Here is a 20,549-nt window from a genome sequence, read left to right as displayed (position 1 = left end):
TGCCAGCTCGAAGTCACAATCATACTAGAAGCACGGTGGTTGCAACCATCATCATTGCCGACCGGTCGTGGGCAAGATTCCCTTACCTATCTAAAGGGCTCAAGCGGCAACTGACCACCAACGGCCTTCTTGATAACCTCCATGGCCTCAAAGACCTTTTCATCCTGATACCTTCTTCCCACCAGCTGCAAGGACACCGGAGCATCGACATATCTGTCCGGCGAGTAGAGATTATAATTCCACTCGTCCTGGGCGTTGAGCGGCTTATACGACTCATCGACTTTGTCCTTGGCCGGATCAACCTGTGTCACGGGGAACACCATGGCCGGATAGTCGAGCAGGTTCCATTGAGCCGTGTAACCCCAGTATCTGGAGTGGTTGAGAGGCGGGGCGGCGCCAGGACCGACGGGACACAAGATGACATCGACAGGATATTCAAGCTTAGGCTTCTGTTCTGCCTTTGTGGCGTCGTTTCCGTCTCCCCACGTTTCCAAATCCTTGGACTGATTCCACACTTTGGCATACTCGGCGCGGTACGCCTCTCGCTGGATGGTGAGCCCCCACACCTCAGAAACAGTATACTCCTTGACACCTGGTTGCTCCTTGATGATGAATTCCGACAGAGGCAGCCAGGGTTCGCCGCTGGAGGCGATGGCCGCCCGGTCCTGCGCGGCCCCATCACAAAAATACATGCTGGAAATAATGTCCCACGCCTGATCATGACGGTGGGGTTTCCAATCCACAAACTCGAACTCGATGCCACTGTTGTTGCTTGTGGATTGCAGCTTGGTAGTCACCTCGCGTAGTGCCCGGGACACGGGTGGGTGGGGCTGGACAACGCCGTCGGACCATAAAACACCAATTTTGAGTCTCTTGGTCCCGTCTGGCTTGGTCAGATAGCTTTTGGCGGTGCTGCTGTTGCTGTGGTTCGGAGTGTAGTTCCACGGCATCGGCAACAGCGACGGGTCATCAAGCCACGGTTGCTGGTCAATCAGGGTCTTCATAAAGATGTGGCATCCTTCAAAGCTGGCGCTCATCGGCCCGATGACAGGAACAATCTGTTCCTGGCCCGCCATGGGCGCCGTCAGCCCTCCGAGCGGTAAGCGGTATGAGGATGGTCGGAAACCCCAAATGCCACAATTGGCTGCTGGCGAGCGGATACTGCCGCCAATGTCGGTGCCGATGCCGAGCGGACTGCCCTTGAGAGCGATCAAGGCTCCCTCACCACCAGAACTGCCTCCGGGCGTTAGGTTTCGGTTGTAGGGATTCACTGTTGTCCCATAGAGGTTGTTCGCCGTCTCTAGATGCATCAAACACTGCGGCTGCGTGGTGCGCACGTATAACACACATCCGGCGTTCTGGAACAGTTGCAAGATATGTGCGTCTTCCGGCGCCACACGGTCCCACCATCCCACAAACCCGCCGTTGTGTCCCAATCCTTTGATCCCAATGTGCTCTTTGACACTGATTGGGAGGCCGTGCAGAGGCCCGATGGGTTTCTTGTGCTCGGCAAGATAGTCGTCCAAATATTTGGCTCGTTGAATCGCACTGTGTGGAAGGACCTCGGTCACACAGTTCGTCTGAATATGGCATTGTCAGTTGATCAAGTTCCTCACCCGCGGTGTCGAGGCGGAGGGTGGCTTCCATCAAGAAAGGTAGATAGTCTGTGATCCTCATAGTAGACGCATCAAGCCAGATGGTGGAAAGCAATTGTCGTGTAAAGGGCAGCGGGAGGGGAAAAAGCCATGAAAATTGTAAATAGTCTCATCGACAGACTCCTAGGCTCTTGGAACGCAACAGAGTGGACAAACTCGACATACCAACTTCTGGGCAATGCCCGCACGTCTCAAGAAGGCAGTCGTCACGTCAACGCTGCTGAGCTCCCCTGAAGCCAAGAATTTCAAAAGTTCCTCCGGAGGCGATTCCGTGATTTTGAGCTCTGCTTCATTCAACAGCTCTCGTGGAATGGAAGTCACATTCAACGGAAGTTCATCTGGGCTTGGGACCGCGGGAATAGGGGGCTGTATCTGATCGATTGACTTGTCGCGCTGTGCCTGGGCCTGTTTGGCAATCTCCTGCCATGGGACTTTCACCATTTTGACGAAGAGGCTGTGTCGGCACCAGAAGGGTAAGGATAGGAGAGAAGATACTTAAGCCGAATTGTTGCAGGTCTGGTTGAAGCAAACAGGGCCAGATGCTCGCTTACCAGAATAGCTTGCAAGATTGAGGAATCGCGCAAAGGGGTGCATTGGTCTCCCTTATAAAGGAGGACAACATGACCGATTGTTTGCCTGCCATCCCAGGACCGAGACAAGAAGTGGCAGTCGCGGGGGACGAATGAGAAGCATTTGCGCGACTTGATCCAAAGGGTCACGTTGGAGATTCGGTAGATCTTTATCTCAGACAGGAGGGTTGCGATAGACTAGTCCGTTAAATCCTCCGGACCTTATCGCGCTTTTGTTTATCATTCGTATGCATGGGTTAGTGATTGCGGGGAGGGAATGGAGATGTCCGGTGTCAACGAGGCTATGAGCCGAAGGGGCGCCGTTGAAGCACATGTGGCCAGTCAGAATCTCGGGCCGGCAGCTTTCTCCTCAGAGTGCTTGCTGATGTTCAACTTCATAAACCCATCACAATAATGGGCGAGACCTTGGTGACCATATCAATCGTGCATCAAATGGTTACTGGGCAAGACGATTTGCCGCGGCTCAGGGTTGTTCTGTCCTCCATCTGGATCTCGATGAGCTCGGGCAGACTTTGACTGGATCGTGCAAATGAGAGAGAGTCTCTAAAGCAGACACCTGTTGATTCGTGACTCTTGTTTCAGTATTCAGTTGATTGCTAAACAAAGATCCCACGCGATCATGATGGAAGAGCGAGGAAGCGGCCCGGGGATAAGCGCGACCGGATCCGGCAACTGCTTAATCCCGGCTCGGAGTTGGTATAGCGGAAATTGCCCGAAATGGAGGTTATCTGCGATGGCATCTCATGTCTTCGAGGACTTGGACCGCACGTCCGACAGCGCCGGCATACCATATAGGCTTCGAGAAGCCGACGATGGTACACATGTAAGTTCCGACGAGCTTGAAGTGTAAATTGACCAGATATCAAACAACAATGTCCGCCTACCTGATTACAGGATGTGCCCGTGGCATCGGTCTGCAGCTGACCAAAACCTTGGCCGCAAGACCAGAAAGCGAAGTCCGTTTCATCGCTGCCACAGGCAGGAGGGAAGCCACTGCACTGAAAGAACTCACACAGAAATATCCAGGCCGTGTTGTTTTCGTGCCGCTTGATACTACCGACGACGCCAGCGTCAAGGCTGCAGTTAAAGAAGTTGAAAGATTACTGGGTCCCAATGGGGGTTTCGACGTCTTCATCAACAACGCTGGCGTACTGAATCTCACTCCGGAAGGCATTGAAAAAATGTATGTTTATGGTCCTCAATAGCCGGCCCCTTGGAATTCGTGGAATTGCTAACGCTTTGCTGCAGGGCCGACCTCATGAGCACCCTGGAAATCAATGTCAATGGACCCCAGCGGGTCACTGCCGCGTTCGTGCCATTGTTGCGCAAAGGTTCACGAAAGCTTATCGTCAATGTGTACGTTCCACGCAAGAGCCCTTTCTTTGCGCGAGCAAAGAATCGTTACTGACTGATGATTTTCTACAACGTATAGGTCCTCCACGTTGGGCTCCATGACATTGGCAAAATACTTTCAAGTCCAGCCGGCACCGGCCTACAAAGTCAGCAAAGCTGCTCTGAACATGCTTACCGTCCAATGGGCCCTTGCTCTAGCAAACGAAGGTTTCACCGTCATTGCAGTCAGCCCTGGGGTAGGTACACCGGCCGTCCTTCTGTGATCGCAATCTTGAACAATGACTGACTCGTCTCGCGCAGTGGCTCAAGACGGACTTAGGATCCGAAGCAGCAGATCTCCCCGTAGAGGTGGGGGTTGGAGCCGTTCTGGACATCGTGGAACATGCCACAAAGGAGCAAAATGGGAAGTTTTTCGACATCCACGTCCCTGGGGATTGGCGTCTCGGAGAGCTCCAGCTGTATCAAGGGGGAGAAGCTCCCTGGTGAAAGCACTGGCTGGCCATTCATGCATGAGTCCACATGCTGTGGCAAATATAGACCCAGGGGGATGTACCGTGACGGTACCTAGCCCTATCCCAATGATATTATGATAACAGACATGCACACTTTTCATCAGCGTTTTCCAAATTTCTTTTTCATCTTCATCGTCGTCCTTATCACAGCATTCATGTCCTACTCCTTATACAACGAGAACGAGCATGTTCAAAAAGTCAATCTCACCATTGTTTTAGCTTTATGCCGCTCTTCTGGAACCATTCCTAGTTTGCATCTTCCAGCCGCCGTCTTGCACAATCGGGGATAAAGTCCGGCAGGCTCACTGCAGACTGGCCTTGGCCTTCAAGAGTATCATGTCAAAGCGCAAGCCACAGTGAGAGCTGTCAGTCCACGCGGGCGAATAACAGATTGTAAATTCTGATAAGGCTCTCTCCTGACCTGTTCTTTGCATGTGAGAAGCTCTCGCACGGTTCCACAGACCCGCCGCAAGTAACCGTCCCCAGCCGCTCCGCCGCGTCCGGCGAGGCTTCGCTCTTACTTAACATTACCTAACAATGCAACGTTGATCTCCAGATCGGTGCCAGATAGTGGAGTAGATGATGTTCCTATAGGGCTTGTCGCTAACCTAAAAGTCTTGTCGCCGAGTGTTGGCCTTTGCTATACGGTCTTGGAAGCAGGCGAAGAGCCTTGTTTGGCGGTCTCGTTACGCGAGTCTAGAAGCAAACCTCACCATTTCTTTTGGATTCTCCAGTGATTCTCCAGTGGTCCGATACCATGATGTGGCCAACCCCAGGATTGGCGTGCCCTTGTGGAGGGAATCTGCGAGGAAGGATGCATCTGGGGAAGTCCACTGGGGCGCTGGTCCTTACGTTTGCCCAGGAGACGTGGAGCGACGTGTCCAGGGTTCAAAGGAAGATGTATAAAGAAAGATCCATTCCTCCCTCTGCACCGACCAGAGGCCACTCTCTCTCCCCACTATCCAGTTGCCATACTGGACTGCCTGTGGTACCCTGATCAGACAGAACTCTCTACACCATGGACCACATCCGCAGCCACGGCTCCTCCTCCTCCTCCAACTCCTCCAGGGAGGACGTTGAGAAAATGGAGGTTAGCCAGCATGTCGAGGAAAAGCCAGTCCCTGTTCAGAATGGAGACGGACACACCCTGGCTAGAAAGCTCAAGAGTCGGCATATGCAGATGATCGCCATTGGTCAGTACCAGTTCCAACGACTCTTTTCTCCTTGGGAATCGCTGTTTGCTAATGCTTGGTCACAGGCGGCTCGATTGGTGCTGGTCTCTTCGTGGGAAGCGGTTCGGCTCTGCGTAGTGGCGGACCGGCCAGCCTCCTCATTGGCTTTATGATTACAGGCGTCATGATGCTATGCACAATGCAAGCCCTCGGCGAGATGACCGTTCTCTACCCTGTCAACGGTGCATTCTATTCGTACGCTGTACGCTTTATCGATCGCTCCTGGGGCTTTGCCATGGGCTGGGAATACGCTCTTGGCTGGTTGACGGTGCTGCCCTTCGAACTGACCGCGGCCTCCATCACCATCGAGTTCTGGCGGGATGACATCCACGTTGCCATTTGGGTGGCTGCATTCCTTGCACTGCTGTGTTTCATCCAGATCTTCGGCGTGCGTGGATATGGAGAGGTGGAATTCGTCCTGTCCTGCATCAAGATATGTGCTTGTATCGGATTCATCATTTTCGGCATCGTGGTCAATGTCGGCGGCGTCCCCACTGACGACAGAGGGTACATTGGCGCCAGGTACTGGCATGATCCTGGTGCGTTTCGCAACGGCTTCAAGGGCTTCTGCTCCGTCTTTGTCACGGCAGCTTTCGCTTTTGGTGGCACTGAACTCGTTGGCCTGGCAGCCGCAGAAGCCGCCAATCCCGCAAAGTCGCTCCCGACCGCCACCAAGCAAGTGTTCTGGCGTATCGCCTTCTTTTACATCGTCACCCTCTTCATCCTCGGATTGATCCTACCTTCAAACGACGACCGTCTGCTCGGAGCCAGCGGAGCGAACACAAAAGCTTCTCCATTTGTCTTGGCAATCAAAACGGCCGGGGTGAAAGGGCTTCCCTCAGTGTTCAACGCCGTCATCACAATTTCCGTCATCAGTGTGGCCAACTCCTGCACTTATGCCAGCTCACGTACCATGCAGGCCCTTGCCGCCAACGGTATGGGCCCACAGTTCCTCCGCTACATTGACAAGAAAGGCCGCCCTATATGGTGTATCATCGTGCAGCTGCTGTTCGGCTGTATTGCTTTCATCGGAGAGGCCAACGCGTCAGGGGAAATCTTCACGTGGTTGTTGGCCTTGACTGCCCTGTCGTTTTTCTTTGCCTGGACCAGTATCAACCTGTCGCACATTCGCTTCCGTGCAGGCTGGAAGCACCATGGGTTTTCGACCGCTCAGCTTCCCTACCGCGCTGCATTCGGCGTGTACGGTTCGTACCTGGGATTCTTCCTCAACTGCATTGCGATTGTTGCGACCTTTTATGTCAGCTTGTTCCCACTCGGAGGGAAACCCAACGCCAAAATCTTTTTCCAAAATTACCTGGCCGCCCCGATCGTTCTATTTTTCTATATCTTCTGGAAGCTTTACAGCAGAGACTGGAGTTTGTTCATCCGAGCCAGGGATATGGACGTCACGACCGGTCTGAGACCTGGCTGGGACCAATTGGCCAACGAGGCTGAGAACCGGCAACCGTTGTGGAGGCGTGCACTCCACTCTTTCATCTAGAACTCTGGCATTTATGTTGGGATTGTAAGTGCTGGTCGGTATATATTGGCATCTCAAGTTAAATGAATTTTCGCCTGCATCAGGCAGGCCTTCTGAGCCGATCTCAAAATTAAGTTGTTGTTTCTCTCACCTTCACTTCAAGTTCAGACATTATCACCACATAGGTTCCCCACTTTTCACTGCCTTCACTTGCGTACGACCTGGACTCTTCCGCGGCGTGATTACCTTGAGCCATCCGTCCTTTTACTGTAACACTGCAAACAGATTCAATTCGTCTTAGTAAAGTCTTGCTCAGCTCAAGTCATGGCGGACGCAGGAGACGAAACAGATTGGGAGGATGAAAGCGACAGTGAAAGCGAGAATGAAACCGAGCGTGAGTAAAAGAATATCATTTACTGCAAACCGATGATCGAAACAGGTGGCTGACGAAGATGTTCGTGTTTAGACCAAGGCGGATCCAACGTTGACCTTGACATTTTGCGCGGGCGGATGGATGGAAACATCATGGCGGCAATGTCCCATCACGCTCACCTGATAGCCGGAAGCGTCTTCCCGCTCGCCCTTATCAAGAGGTTGGCAGAATCGGCCATGATGGTACACTTCAATCGAAAATACCGTATCCACAAAGAAGCCCTCCGTGTACTTCGACATGGTATCGAGTTTCATATCATCCAAATGTTGGCAGGTATGTAGCACCCACTTCGACAGGAAAATCCGCTGATTGTAATACTTTCGCGAGAGCAGCGACCGGTATCTTGGCCCAACATGCTAGACGAAGCACCATCAGACTGGACGACATGATACTTGCAGCATTTCTGCTCAACCGAGCCAGGGACGACGCCGACGATGAATGATGCAAGAGCAGAAAACCGTGATGATGGCTCGGAAAAGGAGACTCTCTCTCTCTCCACTGCATCTTCGGCATGTGCGTACGGACACAGCCGAAGGCTATTTTTTCTGGTGGGAGCAGACAGTGAGGGGAGCTCAACGGGGATACCAGACATCACACACGGCCCAGCGTACCTCCTGAAATAATTCAATGGAGTCCCTCAGGGGTTCTGGTGTCTCCTCGGACGGCGTTTATTTGCGGGATTGCTGGTACATGTTCATATCTCCAAGTGCTCCTCCCAGCAAGGGTCTCTGGGAATAAAGGCGCTCTTCCTGAGCATAGTGCTCTCCCTATTCCAACCCGCGAAGGACAGATAGTTGGTCTTCGGAACCTTAGCAGTGATTCTGATCACTTACCTAGTAGCTTTTAGCCATCCTTCGCGATAAAGAAGTTAGTATAGCTGCGCGATAGATAGATAGTCAGATATAGTATCGCGATAGATAGTTGTGTACAATTCTGTTGAGATGTTTGCGTGATAAACTTAAATGGGAATAACGGTGAGCGGGAAGTGATTTTGTAAGAGGGAGTCACACTGCTATGATTCACCGTAGTCATTCTACTTATTTAGTACGGCGGCGCATGCGGCTTCGCTCTCACAGAACAACTGAGCTTATGAAAGCGCCTGTTTCACAGACCGGCCCATAGATAGATTCAGAGCTTCACAAGAGATTCCTTCTCATCCTCCTAGTATACTATTGGAGGAATCCCTTTTAAATCTTCGCGTGTGCACTCGCCTCCAGCCTCTATCGCGTGGTCTGGACCTTGACAGATCACGTGATATCACGTCTGGTGCTTGGCGAAGTGCAGGTGCAGGTGACATTCAAGTCGCCCTTTACTTTCAGGCCAGTAAACATTTCACGCTCAGCCACTTCCCCTTCATATTACAGCTTTTCTTCGCGCTCCCTACGCCGGTTGTCTCCAGCTCTAGCACTTGGTTGACAGACTCCGCTTCTGTTCTGGAGTTTGTACATCACATATCGTGCAAAGATGGCGGCTTCTGGGCAATCCTGGCTGAACCAAGACTTTGGCGGCGACGATGAAGAATCGGACAACGACTTCAACCCCGGCGTCGAGATGGGATCTGATGCTGAGCAAGACGACGAGGAAGATTCCACACCACAGATTAAAACCCAAGGAGGGGCCCCAGCTTCAGACGACGAATCGACCGCTGGCCAGAAGACCAACGGCAAGAGATCGGCCTCGCCTACCGAAGAGGACAGAAAAGCCGCGCCGGCAAACGAGGACGATGACGAAGAACAAGATGCTGCAGATGAGGAAGATGACAACGAGGGGAAGGAAGCTGACGGCGAAGACGATGAAGGTGAAGGAGAAGATCTGAATGGAGACGAAGATGAGGAAGGGGACGAAGACGAAGACGAAGACGAAGAAGAAGACGAGGACGCGGTGTCGAGTCGTCCCCGAAAGCGCAGAAGGAGAGGCCTAAACCAGTTCTTCGAGGAAGAAGCTGAAGTTGACGAAGATGACGACGAACTAGAAGCCGAAGAGGATGACCTGGGGCCAGAATTCATACAAGATACGCATCCCGACGATGATTTGCCTCCCGAAGCCGACCATGACGACCGAAGACATCGTGAATTGGATCGTCAACGGCAGCTCCAGCAGTCGTTGGACGCAGAGCAAGAGGCAGCAAAGTTCAGAGAGAGATATGGCCGCAGAACAACCACAGCCTTGAGCAACACCTCCTTTGTGCCGCAGAATCTCCTTATGCCAGACGTCAATGATCCGAGTATCTGGGGTGTCAGATGCAAAGCTGGAAAGGAGAAAGAGATTATCCACAGGCTCATGAAGAAGTTCGTCGAAAGTCAGGGGAGCCGAAACCCTATGCGGATATGCTCTGCTTTTGAGCGAGGCGACGGCCCTATGGCTGGTTACATCTTCGTTGAGGCTAGGCGAAAGGTGGATGTTGACGATGCGCTGACCAACGTTGCGGACGTCTACCCAAGGTCGAAGATGAACCTCGTCCCGGTCAAAGAAATGCCAGACTTGTTGCGAGTTAACAAAAGCAAAGAGCTTGAGGTTGGAGGTTATGTTCGAATCAAGCGGGGCCTGTATCAGGGCGACTTGGGCATGATCGAGAGCGTCGAAACCAACGGTCTTGAGGTAACCGTTCGATTGGTACCTAGACTCACCTATGGTATGGACGAAGATCAACAGCGTCCTGGCGCTGTTGATGCTAAGCGAAAACGTCCAAATGCTTTTGGAGGTCTTAATTCCGTCGCGAACAGACCCCCTCAACGGCTTTTCAACGAGAACGAGGCGCGTAAGCGGCACGACAGATTCCTCCAACAGAACAGAGGTCTGACCGGACGGAGCTGGTCTTACAAGGGTGAACTCTACGAAGATGGCTTTTTGATCAAGGACTTTAAACTGCAGCATCTCATCACCGACAATGTGAATCCAAGATTGGATGAGATCACCAAGCTTACAAAGACGGCGGCAGATGGCTCGGAGCTGCTTGATCTCGAATCACTTGCGCATAGTTTGCGTAATACGGCAGCCGAAGGCAGTTATTTGCCCGGTGACGAGGTAGAAGTTTATGAAGGAGAACAGAAGGGCATCGTCGGCAGAATTGAAGCGGTGACCGGGAACATCATTTCTATCATGGTCACAGAAGGAGAGCTCACTGGTCAACTTGTCGAGGTACCGGTCAAAGGCCTGCGGAAACGCTTCAGAGAGGGAGACAACGTGAAAATCATCGGAGGAAGCAAGTACCGTGATGAAGTGGGCATGGTGCTTCGCATCAAAGACGACAAAGTCACCGTCCTTACGAACGAGAGCAACGACGAGATCACGGTCTTCAGCAAGGATCTTCGAGAAGCAACAGATGCAGGAGGTGCTGGTGCCGGCGCCAGCAAGTTTGATGTGCAGGATCTTGTGCAAATTGAGTAAGTGATATCGCTGTCTCAACTTCATTGTTGCCCACATGCTAACCTGCTATAGTTCTACGACAGCTGGCTGTGTCATTAGAAGTGACCGCGAATCTGTTCGGATACTGGACCAAAATGGCTCTGTCACCACCAGAATACCCTCACAGTTGATGAGAATCGAAGCACGACGAAACGCTGTGGCAACCGACAAGAATGGCTCCGAGATTCGAGTTGGAGACGTCGTGCGTGAATCGGGGGGCGAAGGCAAGTCGGGCACCATTCTGCACATCCACCGAGGGTTTGTTTTTGCCCATAATAAATTGAACATCGAGAATGCGGGTATCTGGGTTGCACGCTGCAGCAATGTCATCACTACGGCTGCAAAGGGCGGTCGGATCACTGCTCCTGCAACAGATTTGTCTAAGATGAACCCCGCGCTACAACTTAAGCGCCCAGACATGTCAATGGCTCCGCCGCAGCGACCAGGAAGAGACCCATTGCAAGGTAGATTCGTTCACATTAACAAAGGCCCCTACAAGGGGCACCGGGCGCTTGTCAAAGACACCACAGCTGGTGAGGCGCGGCTTGAACTCCAAACGAAGAACAAGACCATCAATGTCAGCAAGTTTGATCTCTCAGTCGTCGAGTATGTTATTTGCCCCTTCACCTGGATAGGGCTTATGAACTAACACTTGCTTTTTAGCACAAACACTCAAAACAAGACCAGGTACGAGGACTGGATCAGAAGTCGCGGCGGTCCCTCCGGGATGCGGGCTGGCCAAGGCATGCCAGGTTCGCGTATTCCAGACAGCGGTTTCGGAGGCCGAACTCCTATGGGCGTCATGGACGGAGGGCGTACACCAGCCTGGGGCGCGGCATCGCGAACGCCTGCTTGGGGTGGCCCTAACAGCTCTTCCGCCCTTGAATCCGGTCGCACACCAGCGTGGAAGGGCCCGTCTGGCTCTCAGACTGCATACGGTGGTGGCGGCATGACCTCTTACGGAGGCCCTGGCAATTATTCGACCACGGGCAGCCGTACGCCGGCTTGGACGGCTGGCGCAAAGACACCTTACGGTGCGGATCATGGTTTCGGCTCTTCCAACAACTCGGGCTTTGATGCATTTGCGGCCGGCTCAAGAACTCCGGCGTACACAGCATCTTCGTCGCGGACTCCGGCGTGGGGTGGTCCTGGAGCTAGTGCTTCAGCACCTACGCCTGCGGCACGGTCCTACGACGCTCCAACTCCAGGCATATCAGCCCCGACCCCTGCCGCCTCAGGACATTACGACGACGACGCTTATACTCCTTACCTTGGGGCTCCAACGCCCGGAGCTGGTCCGGTTGATGCACCGACACCGGCCCCAAGCTTCGCGAAGAATGCAAACAGAGAACCGCTCAAGCACAACCGGTTGGCGGCCTTTGACGCTCCCACACCCGCGGCCAGCGCACCTACGCCGTATGCTTCTGGGGCATTTGACGCACCCACCCCTGCAGCGGGCGGGCCGAGGTATGCCGATGATGATGATGACCAGGATTGAAATCTGCGTGACTGGGCTTCCCGGGCATAGGACCACCACGCGTCAGAGCTGGCGTGCGTGGCATGGGGTGTGATCACTTTTTTCTTCCCGCAGGGAAGTGTTTTGAGTACTAGGAATCTGCTTCACAGGAAAACAAAAAACACTTGTACGAGTAGAAGGGCCTCATAGTTGCTAGAAGCGAGTCATCCAGACCATGACGGTCTGTATGTAATCACGGCAAGGGGAAAGCCGGAAGATATCAAGATCAATTGCAAAGCTGTACGCACACGGTGCATGATTGAAGGCCCATTTTCGAATTTGATCCTGGACGATTTTATGCACACTGAACCCACCGTTGAGAACTATCCAGGCTTGTGGTGTTGCCATGCAGTTCTATTGTAGGGAGTGAGCCGTCCTGAAGGGTGCAGTGATAAAAATCATCCTCAAGGGTAAAATCCCGGGCATTCGGAGCAAGAGGCACATGTGTACCGGGGTGTGTCATGACGCATGGATATTTTGACACTGCCACTGCAGCCTGAGCGGCATTGAAAATCCGAATCAAGGCTTCAGTCAGAAAGGGGTAGTGTCCCCGATTTCATACTGTGCTCTCATCAATTTGTTGTACAACTGGACGATCTCTGGTCGATATTTTTGCAATTCATTGAGTTACTGCTGGACAGTTTTGTTTTGTTTTGGAGATTAATCCTTGGCCTGGAGCCCGTGGCCTGAGACCAACTTCTCTGTGCACTGCACGGGATTCCTTATTTAAGCGACGTACAGTGCGGAGCAGGAGTTTCGGAAAAAGAAACAAGCGACAAGAAAAGCAGGGGCATTGGGATGCCGAACATAGCCGTCTACTGGCACTGACTGCCCCTTCGAAAACCTACTCTTCTGAACTTCTGCCCGGTAGGAGACAGAACGGTTCAAATCTGTGTTGAATACGATCCCAATGGTGCAAGTGGCCGACCGAGGTCTAGAGACCTCTTCGGGCGGAGGCGGCGCTGGCGCTGCAACAACTGCGACGCCTCTACAGGACGAGAGCTCACAGCCGCTTCGCGTCCTCGTGACTGGCGGACTAGGCTTCGTGGGTTCAGCAATTGTCCGAGCCTTGCAGGAGCAGCATCCAGACTGGACGGTCTGGATTTTAGATACGAAGAAGGACCCAAGGGCAGAACGGAAGGCCGCAACCTCAACCACAGTCGATGACAATGACCTGGATCTGTTGAAGAATTGCGTGTACGAGTATGTGCAGGCCGACGTGACGGATCAAAGCCAAGTGGGAACTGCGTTCAGCGTGGCAAGACCTCACGTGGTTGTCCATACTGCAGGTGTCGTGCCACCCCTGAGTGAAAGGTACGTCTGTCTACGGCGTAGATGCTGCTGTCTTCAGGGCACGGTGGTCTCGTATGGATGCGTACACACAGCCCAAGTGTCTGCGTTCCCTGGAGGTTTTATGTGACATATCCTTTTGAACAACTGACATCCATTCTGTAACAGGTATTCTCGGAGACTAGAAGCCTACGTCAGGCGCACCAATGTCGAGGGAACGCGGCATGTCGTGGACTGGGCAAGACGGACTGGGTGCAGAGCACTGGTGTATACGAGTAGTTGCTGCACCGTGACCGACGATATGAGTAAGTCATATGCGAACATCGACGAGAGATGGCCTGTTGCCGCGAAGTCATCCAGCTATGGTGAAAGTAAAGCCGCGGCGGAGAGGATTGTTCTTGCAGCAAATGGCCTGCCTACCGACATTAGACGGAGCGACGCCGCCAGAGGGAACAAAGGCAATGACCTGGAGAGAGATGAAGACAGTCGTCGCCCCCAGCGGCCAATGCTCACCTGCGTCTTGAGACCGTCAGTTATTTTTGGAGAAGGAGACAATCAGTTGATCCCTTCCATCCATGCCTGTATTGCGAAGGGGGAGACGCGCTATCGACTGGGAGATGGCCGAAACCTCTGGGATGTTACGTACGTGGGTAATGTGGCTGACGCACACATCCTCGCAATTGAAAACCTGTTATCAACCCATGCATGTCGGCAAGACGGAGCTACCCACCTTAGAAACGGCGGGATCGGGGCCGAAACTGCAGCAGGGGAAACGTTCTTTATTCAGAACAACGAACCCATCTCATTTCGGGAATTCAGCCTTGCCGTCTGGAAAGAGTTTGGGCATTACCCACCAGCATGGGAAATCCATATTCCAGAAGGATTGGGGTGGACACTAGGCCTGTTGGCGGAAGCATTGACGCGAATTTCCGGCACGCCAACAACCCTGTCCCGTGGAAGCGTGATGGACGCTTGTGCCATGCGCTATGCCAGCGGCGACAAGGCTCAAAGAGTACTCGGCTATCGAGCGCGAGTAGGGCTGGAAGAGGGTATCCATCGAAGTTGTGTGGTGAGTGATCATTTCAATCCAACCTTTTCTCCCTTCACAATCTTGTGGCGTTTATTGCAGGGACACCGGCCGCTCGGCAGAGGAAGCCTTCAGGTACTAACATTGCGATATGATCAGGACTATGGGCGACGATTGGATCAAGGTCTGGGCTGAGTGAAGCTCGTTCGCGAATTTGAACTGGCCTGGAGCACTCGGGACTTGGCAAGTTTGACGAGACGTCGGAAATTGTGGTAACATGAGTCCTAGCCTCGCTATCTTAGTAGCGAGGTGGTGAGTACGACCCTTGTCACAACAATTTCTGCTCCTGGAAAGCGGGCTCGTGTCTTTTGCTCGGTAGCATTATTTGGGAAGGTTCTTGCGGGATGCCGATGCCCCAGTCCCGCTGAGAGTGTCTGATTTCAAAACAAAGACCATACAGCATTGTAATTAAATCCAATTACTTTGGCAAAACGGGGTGCAGAAGTGAAGGTGCCAGTTGGGACGACACACTCGGGAGGTTGGATTGTACTATGTAGACGGTCGTCTCAAGTTGTCGTAGCGGTGCCTGCACTATGACGTCTAGCGAACAAAGTGTCGACCTGGCCGCCAATGAGGGCTGGGGGCATTGGTACTACTTGGGTTAGCGTGAACCAGCTAACCGTAAACTGCTTGGATTCAGCCACTGGCCGTCCAAAGTAGTCTAGTGGAGGCTGCCAATAATACCAATACTGGAACCCCTGCCCAAAAGTGTCTGGCGCAGCTGCACTTCAAGTTCCTCCCGAAACATCGTCGGCCCCTTTTTCCTGACTACAATCCTACCAGTGTCATCCAATTCATTGTGATCCATGGACTGGAGTTGATGAAGGCTGCGACAAACCACGAATCACCGCCTCCGTCCCTCCTTCATGTTTGGTCCATACCACCTTCTTCCTGCCGTTGCTACCTCAAGTCCTGTTTCTGGAAATTGAATGCTACCCACACGCCGCTCGGTCCTGTTCGCCTCGAATCTTCTTTGAAGCTTCCAATTCCAGCGCCTTGCTTCATTCTCCTATGCCTGGGGGCCGCTGGGACACTGTTTACAACCAGTTCCAAGTTCGCCCGACTTGCACCCTGACGGGGCCTTGGATCTGTTGTGCTGGCCATCATGTTGCTTGACTACTTTGGCTCAGGCATCCATCTGCAAAGAATGTGAAGCCCATAGGAGGAAAGGCTTTGATAGCCGATGCCTTGTTTGGTCACCATGCTAGATGATCATGTTTACAGACATCGGCAAAATGTGTTCTCCGTTGGACAATACCTATGGACAATACCTAGACCCGAAGGATCCCATTTTGCCGACTGCCATCCAGGACCAGGCTACCCAATGCTTCTCTATGGCTTCTACCTGCTTTCTAGCTCACTACTTCAAATCACCGGCTGTTTGGGCGGGCCCCAGAGCAAAGCCTTGCTTCGAGAAAATTCCGCCGGCGCGACTTGTCAAACCCCAATGCCGGTGTAGATCATATTCCTGATCGGCGACCGAGGCGGCCGGTTGGGCTTTTGGGCATCATCGGCGCCCAAAAAGTAAATCATAAATGGGGCTTCTCCAGGAAATCACCATACGGTAGAGAAACCGCTAGGTCGAATTCAAGGATGAAAGTACCCTTGTCTCCGGGAAGGTTCCTTTCTGCTTCGACCATCACCCAAAAGCCCCCTGTCATCGAATCCGCCTAACGACCGAACTCTTTTCTAACCCGGCCCGAATGGATATTACACTGATTACATTCTGTATCGGTCGGCCGGTGCATACCAGGCCACACTTGAGACGTCCAAATTGCCCCGGCGTATCACTATGGTAAGCGGCATGCTTTCATCGTCCGCCATGGAGCTTTGACCGCTGTGAAGCCGCTGGCTCGAAACTCGGACATCTACAATGGGACATACTCCCAGCTTGACCAGGTTTGTTGTTGGCTGCAACCCGCTTCGCTAGTCTTGCCTCGCATGTTCATCACCCGCTGATCTCCACCCCGGCCAATGGTGGCCATCGCCCTGTCAAAATGGCGACCCAAGGCGGAACACCCTCGAGGACCCCATTCATCTGCGTTTGGCAATGTGCGATGCGACTCCGGGCCAACAAGCTCGTACTGTACCTCGTTGGCGTTCCAGGCCTAGAAGTGTGTTGTACCAGTGTCGACGAGACGAAACGCGTGACTACCAGCAAATGCGCTTCCCCGAACCACGATGCCCATTCCGCCAGTATCGGGCACCAACCGCGTCACCAGCCTACATGGTGACGGGCAGCATATGCCAAACATGGGGCCGTTATGAGATCCATAACCCTGCTAGTATCATGGTCCGCGCTGTGTAAAGGCGAGGATAAATCAGAAGGCTTCCAGAAAGCGCAAGGACCTACGCCATTGTTCCCCCGGCTCCTAGTTCGCAACCCTGTGGCGTATACTACCAGGGTTTAGCCACCAGCATTCCGGACCCGGCTAAAAAATGTGTACAAGAACCTGGGAACGCGTCGACGTCGACGCCTCGCTCACGGCATCGGCAACGACCTCCCGCCAAGGTCAGGCATACCCGTTTCAGCCCCTGTCGTGGGTGGGCCTTTCGTAAGAAACTAGGCTGCCCCGGGGTTGCGGAACGAGTACGCATCAGACAACTTCGAGAATAGCTTTGGAAATGGGCCTTGAACGTTTGAGGGCCAAACGTCGATGCCTTGTATCCTCCACGTGCCTTGTGCGAATACAATATCATTATTGGATCCTTCCTTCTTGTGCCTCATTCGCAACCGTGTGGCATCAAACATATTGCCCAATACTTGACCGCTATCTTATGCAGAACCCCCTGCCATCCGACTGTTGAATCTCTCCTATCAAAAGAGCCGGCGAGCCATCTACCTATTGCCTTTCTTTTCGTGCGCTTTCCATGCACTGACTGCCCGTCTTCTTTGGATCTTTCTGATCATGTTGGCCTTGAGTTCCACGATCCACAATCCATACTCGAAGTATTTCGCAGATATCGCTCCTGGAATCCAGTCTGCCTTCGAACTAACCAACGATACCACAAACATGTCTGACAGGGAGGACTTCCTGTATCCAAGAACACAACCTTCCAGCCTGTCGAGACAGTCGGCGGAAAGTCCATCGCAATTCGGACTTCAAAGGCAGGCGCTCTCTACATGTAACCCCTACAGCAAACCGTCTACTAACATATGCTGCAGCAATCGTTTTACCCCATGGTCGACATCAACGTACGATCCTTTCGCTGGCGAACCCGGTGGGCGCATAACTCCCGATCACCCGGAGCCGCTGCGCCAGAGGCTGCCTCCCGAGATACACAGTGCGCCACGCCCGCCCGCGTCCACGGCCGTTGGAGAGTCATTGCGACCCTTGTCGTTCACGTCTCAGTCCTCCGCCTTCACATCCGACGCAGGATCGTACCAGCCGCTGGGTCCGCCTCCCAGGTCAAATCCAGATGACCATACGATGGCACTACGTCGACAAAGCCAGGATAGTTATGGGTTACAGACAGGGTCGCCCAGCAGTCAAGGCTACGCAGACTATGAACTGGAGACGCAGAACCGCCGGGGTTCCGAGATGGGAAGGGCGGCCGCTCGGTACCACACTCGCAGACGACCTTTCAACCAGGATGAGTTCGACGGGCCGTCTCAACTCTTGCCGCTGCCCTTGCCGCAGCAGGAGCATGCCCGCTCTCAAGCGCTTCCGGCTCTCCCCGTTCATCTTGCTATTGAGGAACAGGACGAGATCATGCTGCATGTGAACGACATTCTCTCGCGTTGCGCATTCCATTTCGTAGCCAAATACCAATTCCCAATCCCCCTCGAACGAGACAAACCTCGAGTCCGCGCCCCTGAGGACCGGGAGTGGACAGAGTGGGCCTACCTATTGAAAAGGTTAGCCACAAAGAGGAGGATCCCAGCCCGTGTCCTTTACGACAACCAGATCAAACAGTTTGTTACGACTTTGGAGAATTCAATCGCGGTGAGGCAGCCCAACAGAGAACAGCAAGTGAGAAGGCCCAGAGACGACCGTTATATGCTACAGCTTATCAGTGCCGGCACCCAAGTGGCTAAAATTATGATGGACTCTTTATCTATGGAACAACTTGATGCTTTGTACCGACAGACGGAGAGCCTGATCTTGGAGAGAAGGTCAAGACTGAGAGGACTTGGATTACAATGAACATTGGGTTTGGCCGGCTGTCTATTTTATGGGTTTTGCTGTTGCAGAATGATGTGGACGAGGTATTCTATGATCTGAAGCGTGTGAATTTATCTCTATTGGTACATCCCCTGATCGTTCCCCATCATTGTGCTGGCATTGGATGGGACAACTGCAATTTACCTACACCGACTTAATACATATACCGAGTCCTGTGACGATCTGCTAACTTGAGCCTTGAGTCCCGAGCGCATACTTGGTTTACGCTGGCAAAATGACAATTTATCCTAATTTTATAGGCTCAATTGGCAGGGCGAAGTTGCGATTGCTACTCAGTCGCCAGCCGCGCGTTGAAGTGGACTGAGGAGCTTACACCTACACAAATCGGACGCCATGGGACTCGGCCCCTTTTTCCGGGCTTTTTGAACTGATTCAATGAGTACTGGAGTAAAATAACTACTAGATAAGAATCAGAGCTCCTCCGGATTGAAATGAATGATAATTTCAACAACAGCTACCGACATGGTAGCAACGGTACGTCACTCCATATGATTTCCCTCAGCAGAGACGCTGTTGGCAGAAGGGAAATTTCTGACGGCGTGTTTATACAGAAGAGATGAGAAAGATGGCCCATCTGCTGTGAGCGTCATGGCAGAAATCCTGCGCATTATACATATGCTGACAGTCATCGAGACCCATACTTCACAACCTTGCAGAGAAAACAAAAGGAACAAAAGGTTTTCTAGAATTCAGCGGCAGCACAGGGCAATCCATCTTTCTCGGCGGCAGTACAATAGAGTGGAAAAAGCTGTTATTCCATGCAACAAATCGTCTGATCGACCATGATATCCAGTCCAGTCTTTGAGATCCCTCAGAAAATCACATTCCATGTGCCCAACGAATGTTCCCCATCCCATTGCCCATCAACTCTTCTCTGGCGAGCGAGGAAGACAAAGAGAGTGACTAGTTTCAGCCATCCATCTATTTTGTAGACCTACTACTGCTTGACTGCATTGACGATCGATGCGTTGATGCCTGAACTCGAACAGCACCAAGTACATAAACGGATGGAGACCACCGCCATCTCCACTTTTTACTTTGCTACTTACCAGGAGGAGAAAGAGAAACGTGTTCTGAAGACTCATCCACCGCTTTTATTGTTCTTGTATCCGATCAAGATTGGGCTGGACAATTAGTCTAGTTTCAGTACTTGCGGTTGCGGTTCCCGAAACTCCCATGCGGCCTTTCCACGTCGCCATAGCTTGTGCACTGCCTAAGCAGAAGGACTGTGAATGGGAGTAAAGTACTGTACATGGGACTTAAACTGGTGCTGGGATATCCGAGTATCGCCTCGCTTGCGAGGACGTAGGGCATGAACTACCAGGTTGAGGTCCCTGGGTACCTGCTCGGTAAAAGCCGGTTACTACTATAGTAGCAGCAGTAGTACTAGGTACCTGGTAGGGAGTAGCCGTAACTGTAACTGACCGCAAAGAGAGCGTAGTGTTCCTTTTACGCTTCTAAATGCTTGTGCATGGCAATGTGAAGAACGTCCTGTGCATTGCTCGCATCATAGGTATGGTATCTAAAGCCGGGGGTGAATTGATATATGTGACTGGAGACTTGAAAATTGAACTCCGATTCAATGCCCAGGATGGAGGTTCAGACACTTAGTTGGCGGATATAGTAGCAAGAATCGAAATGCCACAGCCCGAGGGGCCCCAAAGCAGACTATCTAGTACGATCTGGGTTGCTCAGTGTACAACCTCGTATATGGTGCAGAACTCAATGATGCACAGCATGTCCAAGAAGACCTCGCCATCTGTTTCGTTGATATGGAACACATCTGGACTTGATTATGATGGAACAACC

The 20,549-nt window shown here is 52.5% G+C and overlaps 7 protein-coding genes across 7 annotated transcripts; 6 read left to right on the top strand and 1 right to left on the bottom strand.

Annotated features, from left to right (window-relative positions):
• Positions 1–86: 86 nt before the first annotated feature.
• On the bottom strand, positions 87–2,096 carry HMPREF1120_00539 (amidase; the record flags this gene model as incomplete). Its single annotated transcript, XM_009154538.1, has 2 exons — positions 87–1,580; positions 1,821–2,096. 2 exons carry the CDS (start codon positions 2,094–2,096, stop codon positions 87–89), a joined length of 1,770 nt encoding a protein of 589 aa, XP_009152786.1.
• Positions 2,097–3,117: 1,021 nt separating this feature from the next.
• On the top strand, positions 3,118–4,084 carry HMPREF1120_00538 (3-oxoacyl-[acyl-carrier protein] reductase; the record flags this gene model as incomplete). The annotated part of the gene is made up of 4 exons (XM_009154537.1): positions 3,118–3,428; positions 3,494–3,601; positions 3,678–3,834; positions 3,899–4,084. 4 exons carry the CDS (start codon positions 3,118–3,120, stop codon positions 4,082–4,084), a joined length of 762 nt encoding a protein of 253 aa, XP_009152785.1.
• Positions 4,085–5,128: 1,044 nt separating this feature from the next.
• HMPREF1120_00537 (AAT family amino acid transporter) lies at positions 5,129–6,843 on the top strand (the record flags this gene model as incomplete). The annotated part of the gene is made up of 2 exons (XM_009154536.1): positions 5,129–5,303; positions 5,369–6,843. The coding sequence occupies 2 exons, from the start codon at positions 5,129–5,131 to the stop codon at positions 6,841–6,843; spliced, it is 1,650 nt and encodes a 549-aa protein (XP_009152784.1).
• Positions 6,844–7,146: 303 nt separating this feature from the next.
• On the top strand, positions 7,147–7,697 carry HMPREF1120_00536 (uncharacterized protein; the record flags this gene model as incomplete). The annotated part of the gene is made up of 3 exons (XM_009154535.1): positions 7,147–7,216; positions 7,289–7,528; positions 7,588–7,697. 3 exons carry the CDS (start codon positions 7,147–7,149, stop codon positions 7,695–7,697), a joined length of 420 nt encoding a protein of 139 aa, XP_009152783.1.
• Positions 7,698–8,719: 1,022 nt separating this feature from the next.
• Positions 8,720–12,158, top strand: HMPREF1120_00535 (uncharacterized protein; the record flags this gene model as incomplete). Its single annotated transcript, XM_009154534.1, has 3 exons — positions 8,720–10,638; positions 10,694–11,266; positions 11,324–12,158. The coding sequence occupies 3 exons, from the start codon at positions 8,720–8,722 to the stop codon at positions 12,156–12,158; spliced, it is 3,327 nt and encodes a 1,108-aa protein (XP_009152782.1).
• A 928-nt stretch (positions 12,159–13,086) lies between these two features.
• HMPREF1120_00534 (sterol-4alpha-carboxylate 3-dehydrogenase (decarboxylating)) lies at positions 13,087–14,688 on the top strand (the record flags this gene model as incomplete). The annotated part of the gene is made up of 3 exons (XM_009154533.1): positions 13,087–13,490; positions 13,635–14,535; positions 14,653–14,688. The coding sequence occupies 3 exons, from the start codon at positions 13,087–13,089 to the stop codon at positions 14,686–14,688; spliced, it is 1,341 nt and encodes a 446-aa protein (XP_009152781.1).
• A 606-nt stretch (positions 14,689–15,294) lies between these two features.
• Positions 15,295–19,819, top strand: HMPREF1120_00533 (uncharacterized protein). The gene is made up of 4 exons (XM_009154532.1): positions 15,295–17,662; positions 17,720–19,214; positions 19,292–19,319; positions 19,374–19,819. The coding sequence occupies exons 1-2, from the start codon at positions 17,463–17,465 to the stop codon at positions 18,699–18,701; spliced, it is 1,182 nt and encodes a 393-aa protein (XP_009152780.1). The 5' UTR covers positions 15,295–17,462; the 3' UTR covers positions 18,702–19,214; positions 19,292–19,319; positions 19,374–19,819.
• The last annotated feature ends 730 nt before the right edge of the window (positions 19,820–20,549 follow it).

Source organism: Exophiala dermatitidis, assembly GCF_000230625.1.
Source record: "Exophiala dermatitidis NIH/UT8656 unplaced genomic scaffold supercont1.1, whole genome shotgun sequence".
In the NCBI taxonomy this organism is placed as follows: domain Eukaryota; kingdom Fungi; phylum Ascomycota; class Eurotiomycetes; order Chaetothyriales; family Herpotrichiellaceae; genus Exophiala; species Exophiala dermatitidis.
This window is presented reverse-complemented; position numbering and strand designations above follow the sequence as displayed.

Bases quoted from the DNA above. Each gene is read 5' to 3' on its own strand.
- HMPREF1120_00533 (XM_009154532.1), top strand. From the start codon at position 17,463: ATGTTGGCCTTGAGTTCCACGATCCACAATCCATACTCGAAGTATTTC. The intron at 17,663-17,719 runs GCAGGCGCTCTC...CATATGCTGCAG, and splicing joins TCGCAATTCGGACTTCAAAG to CAATCGTTTTACCCCATGGT.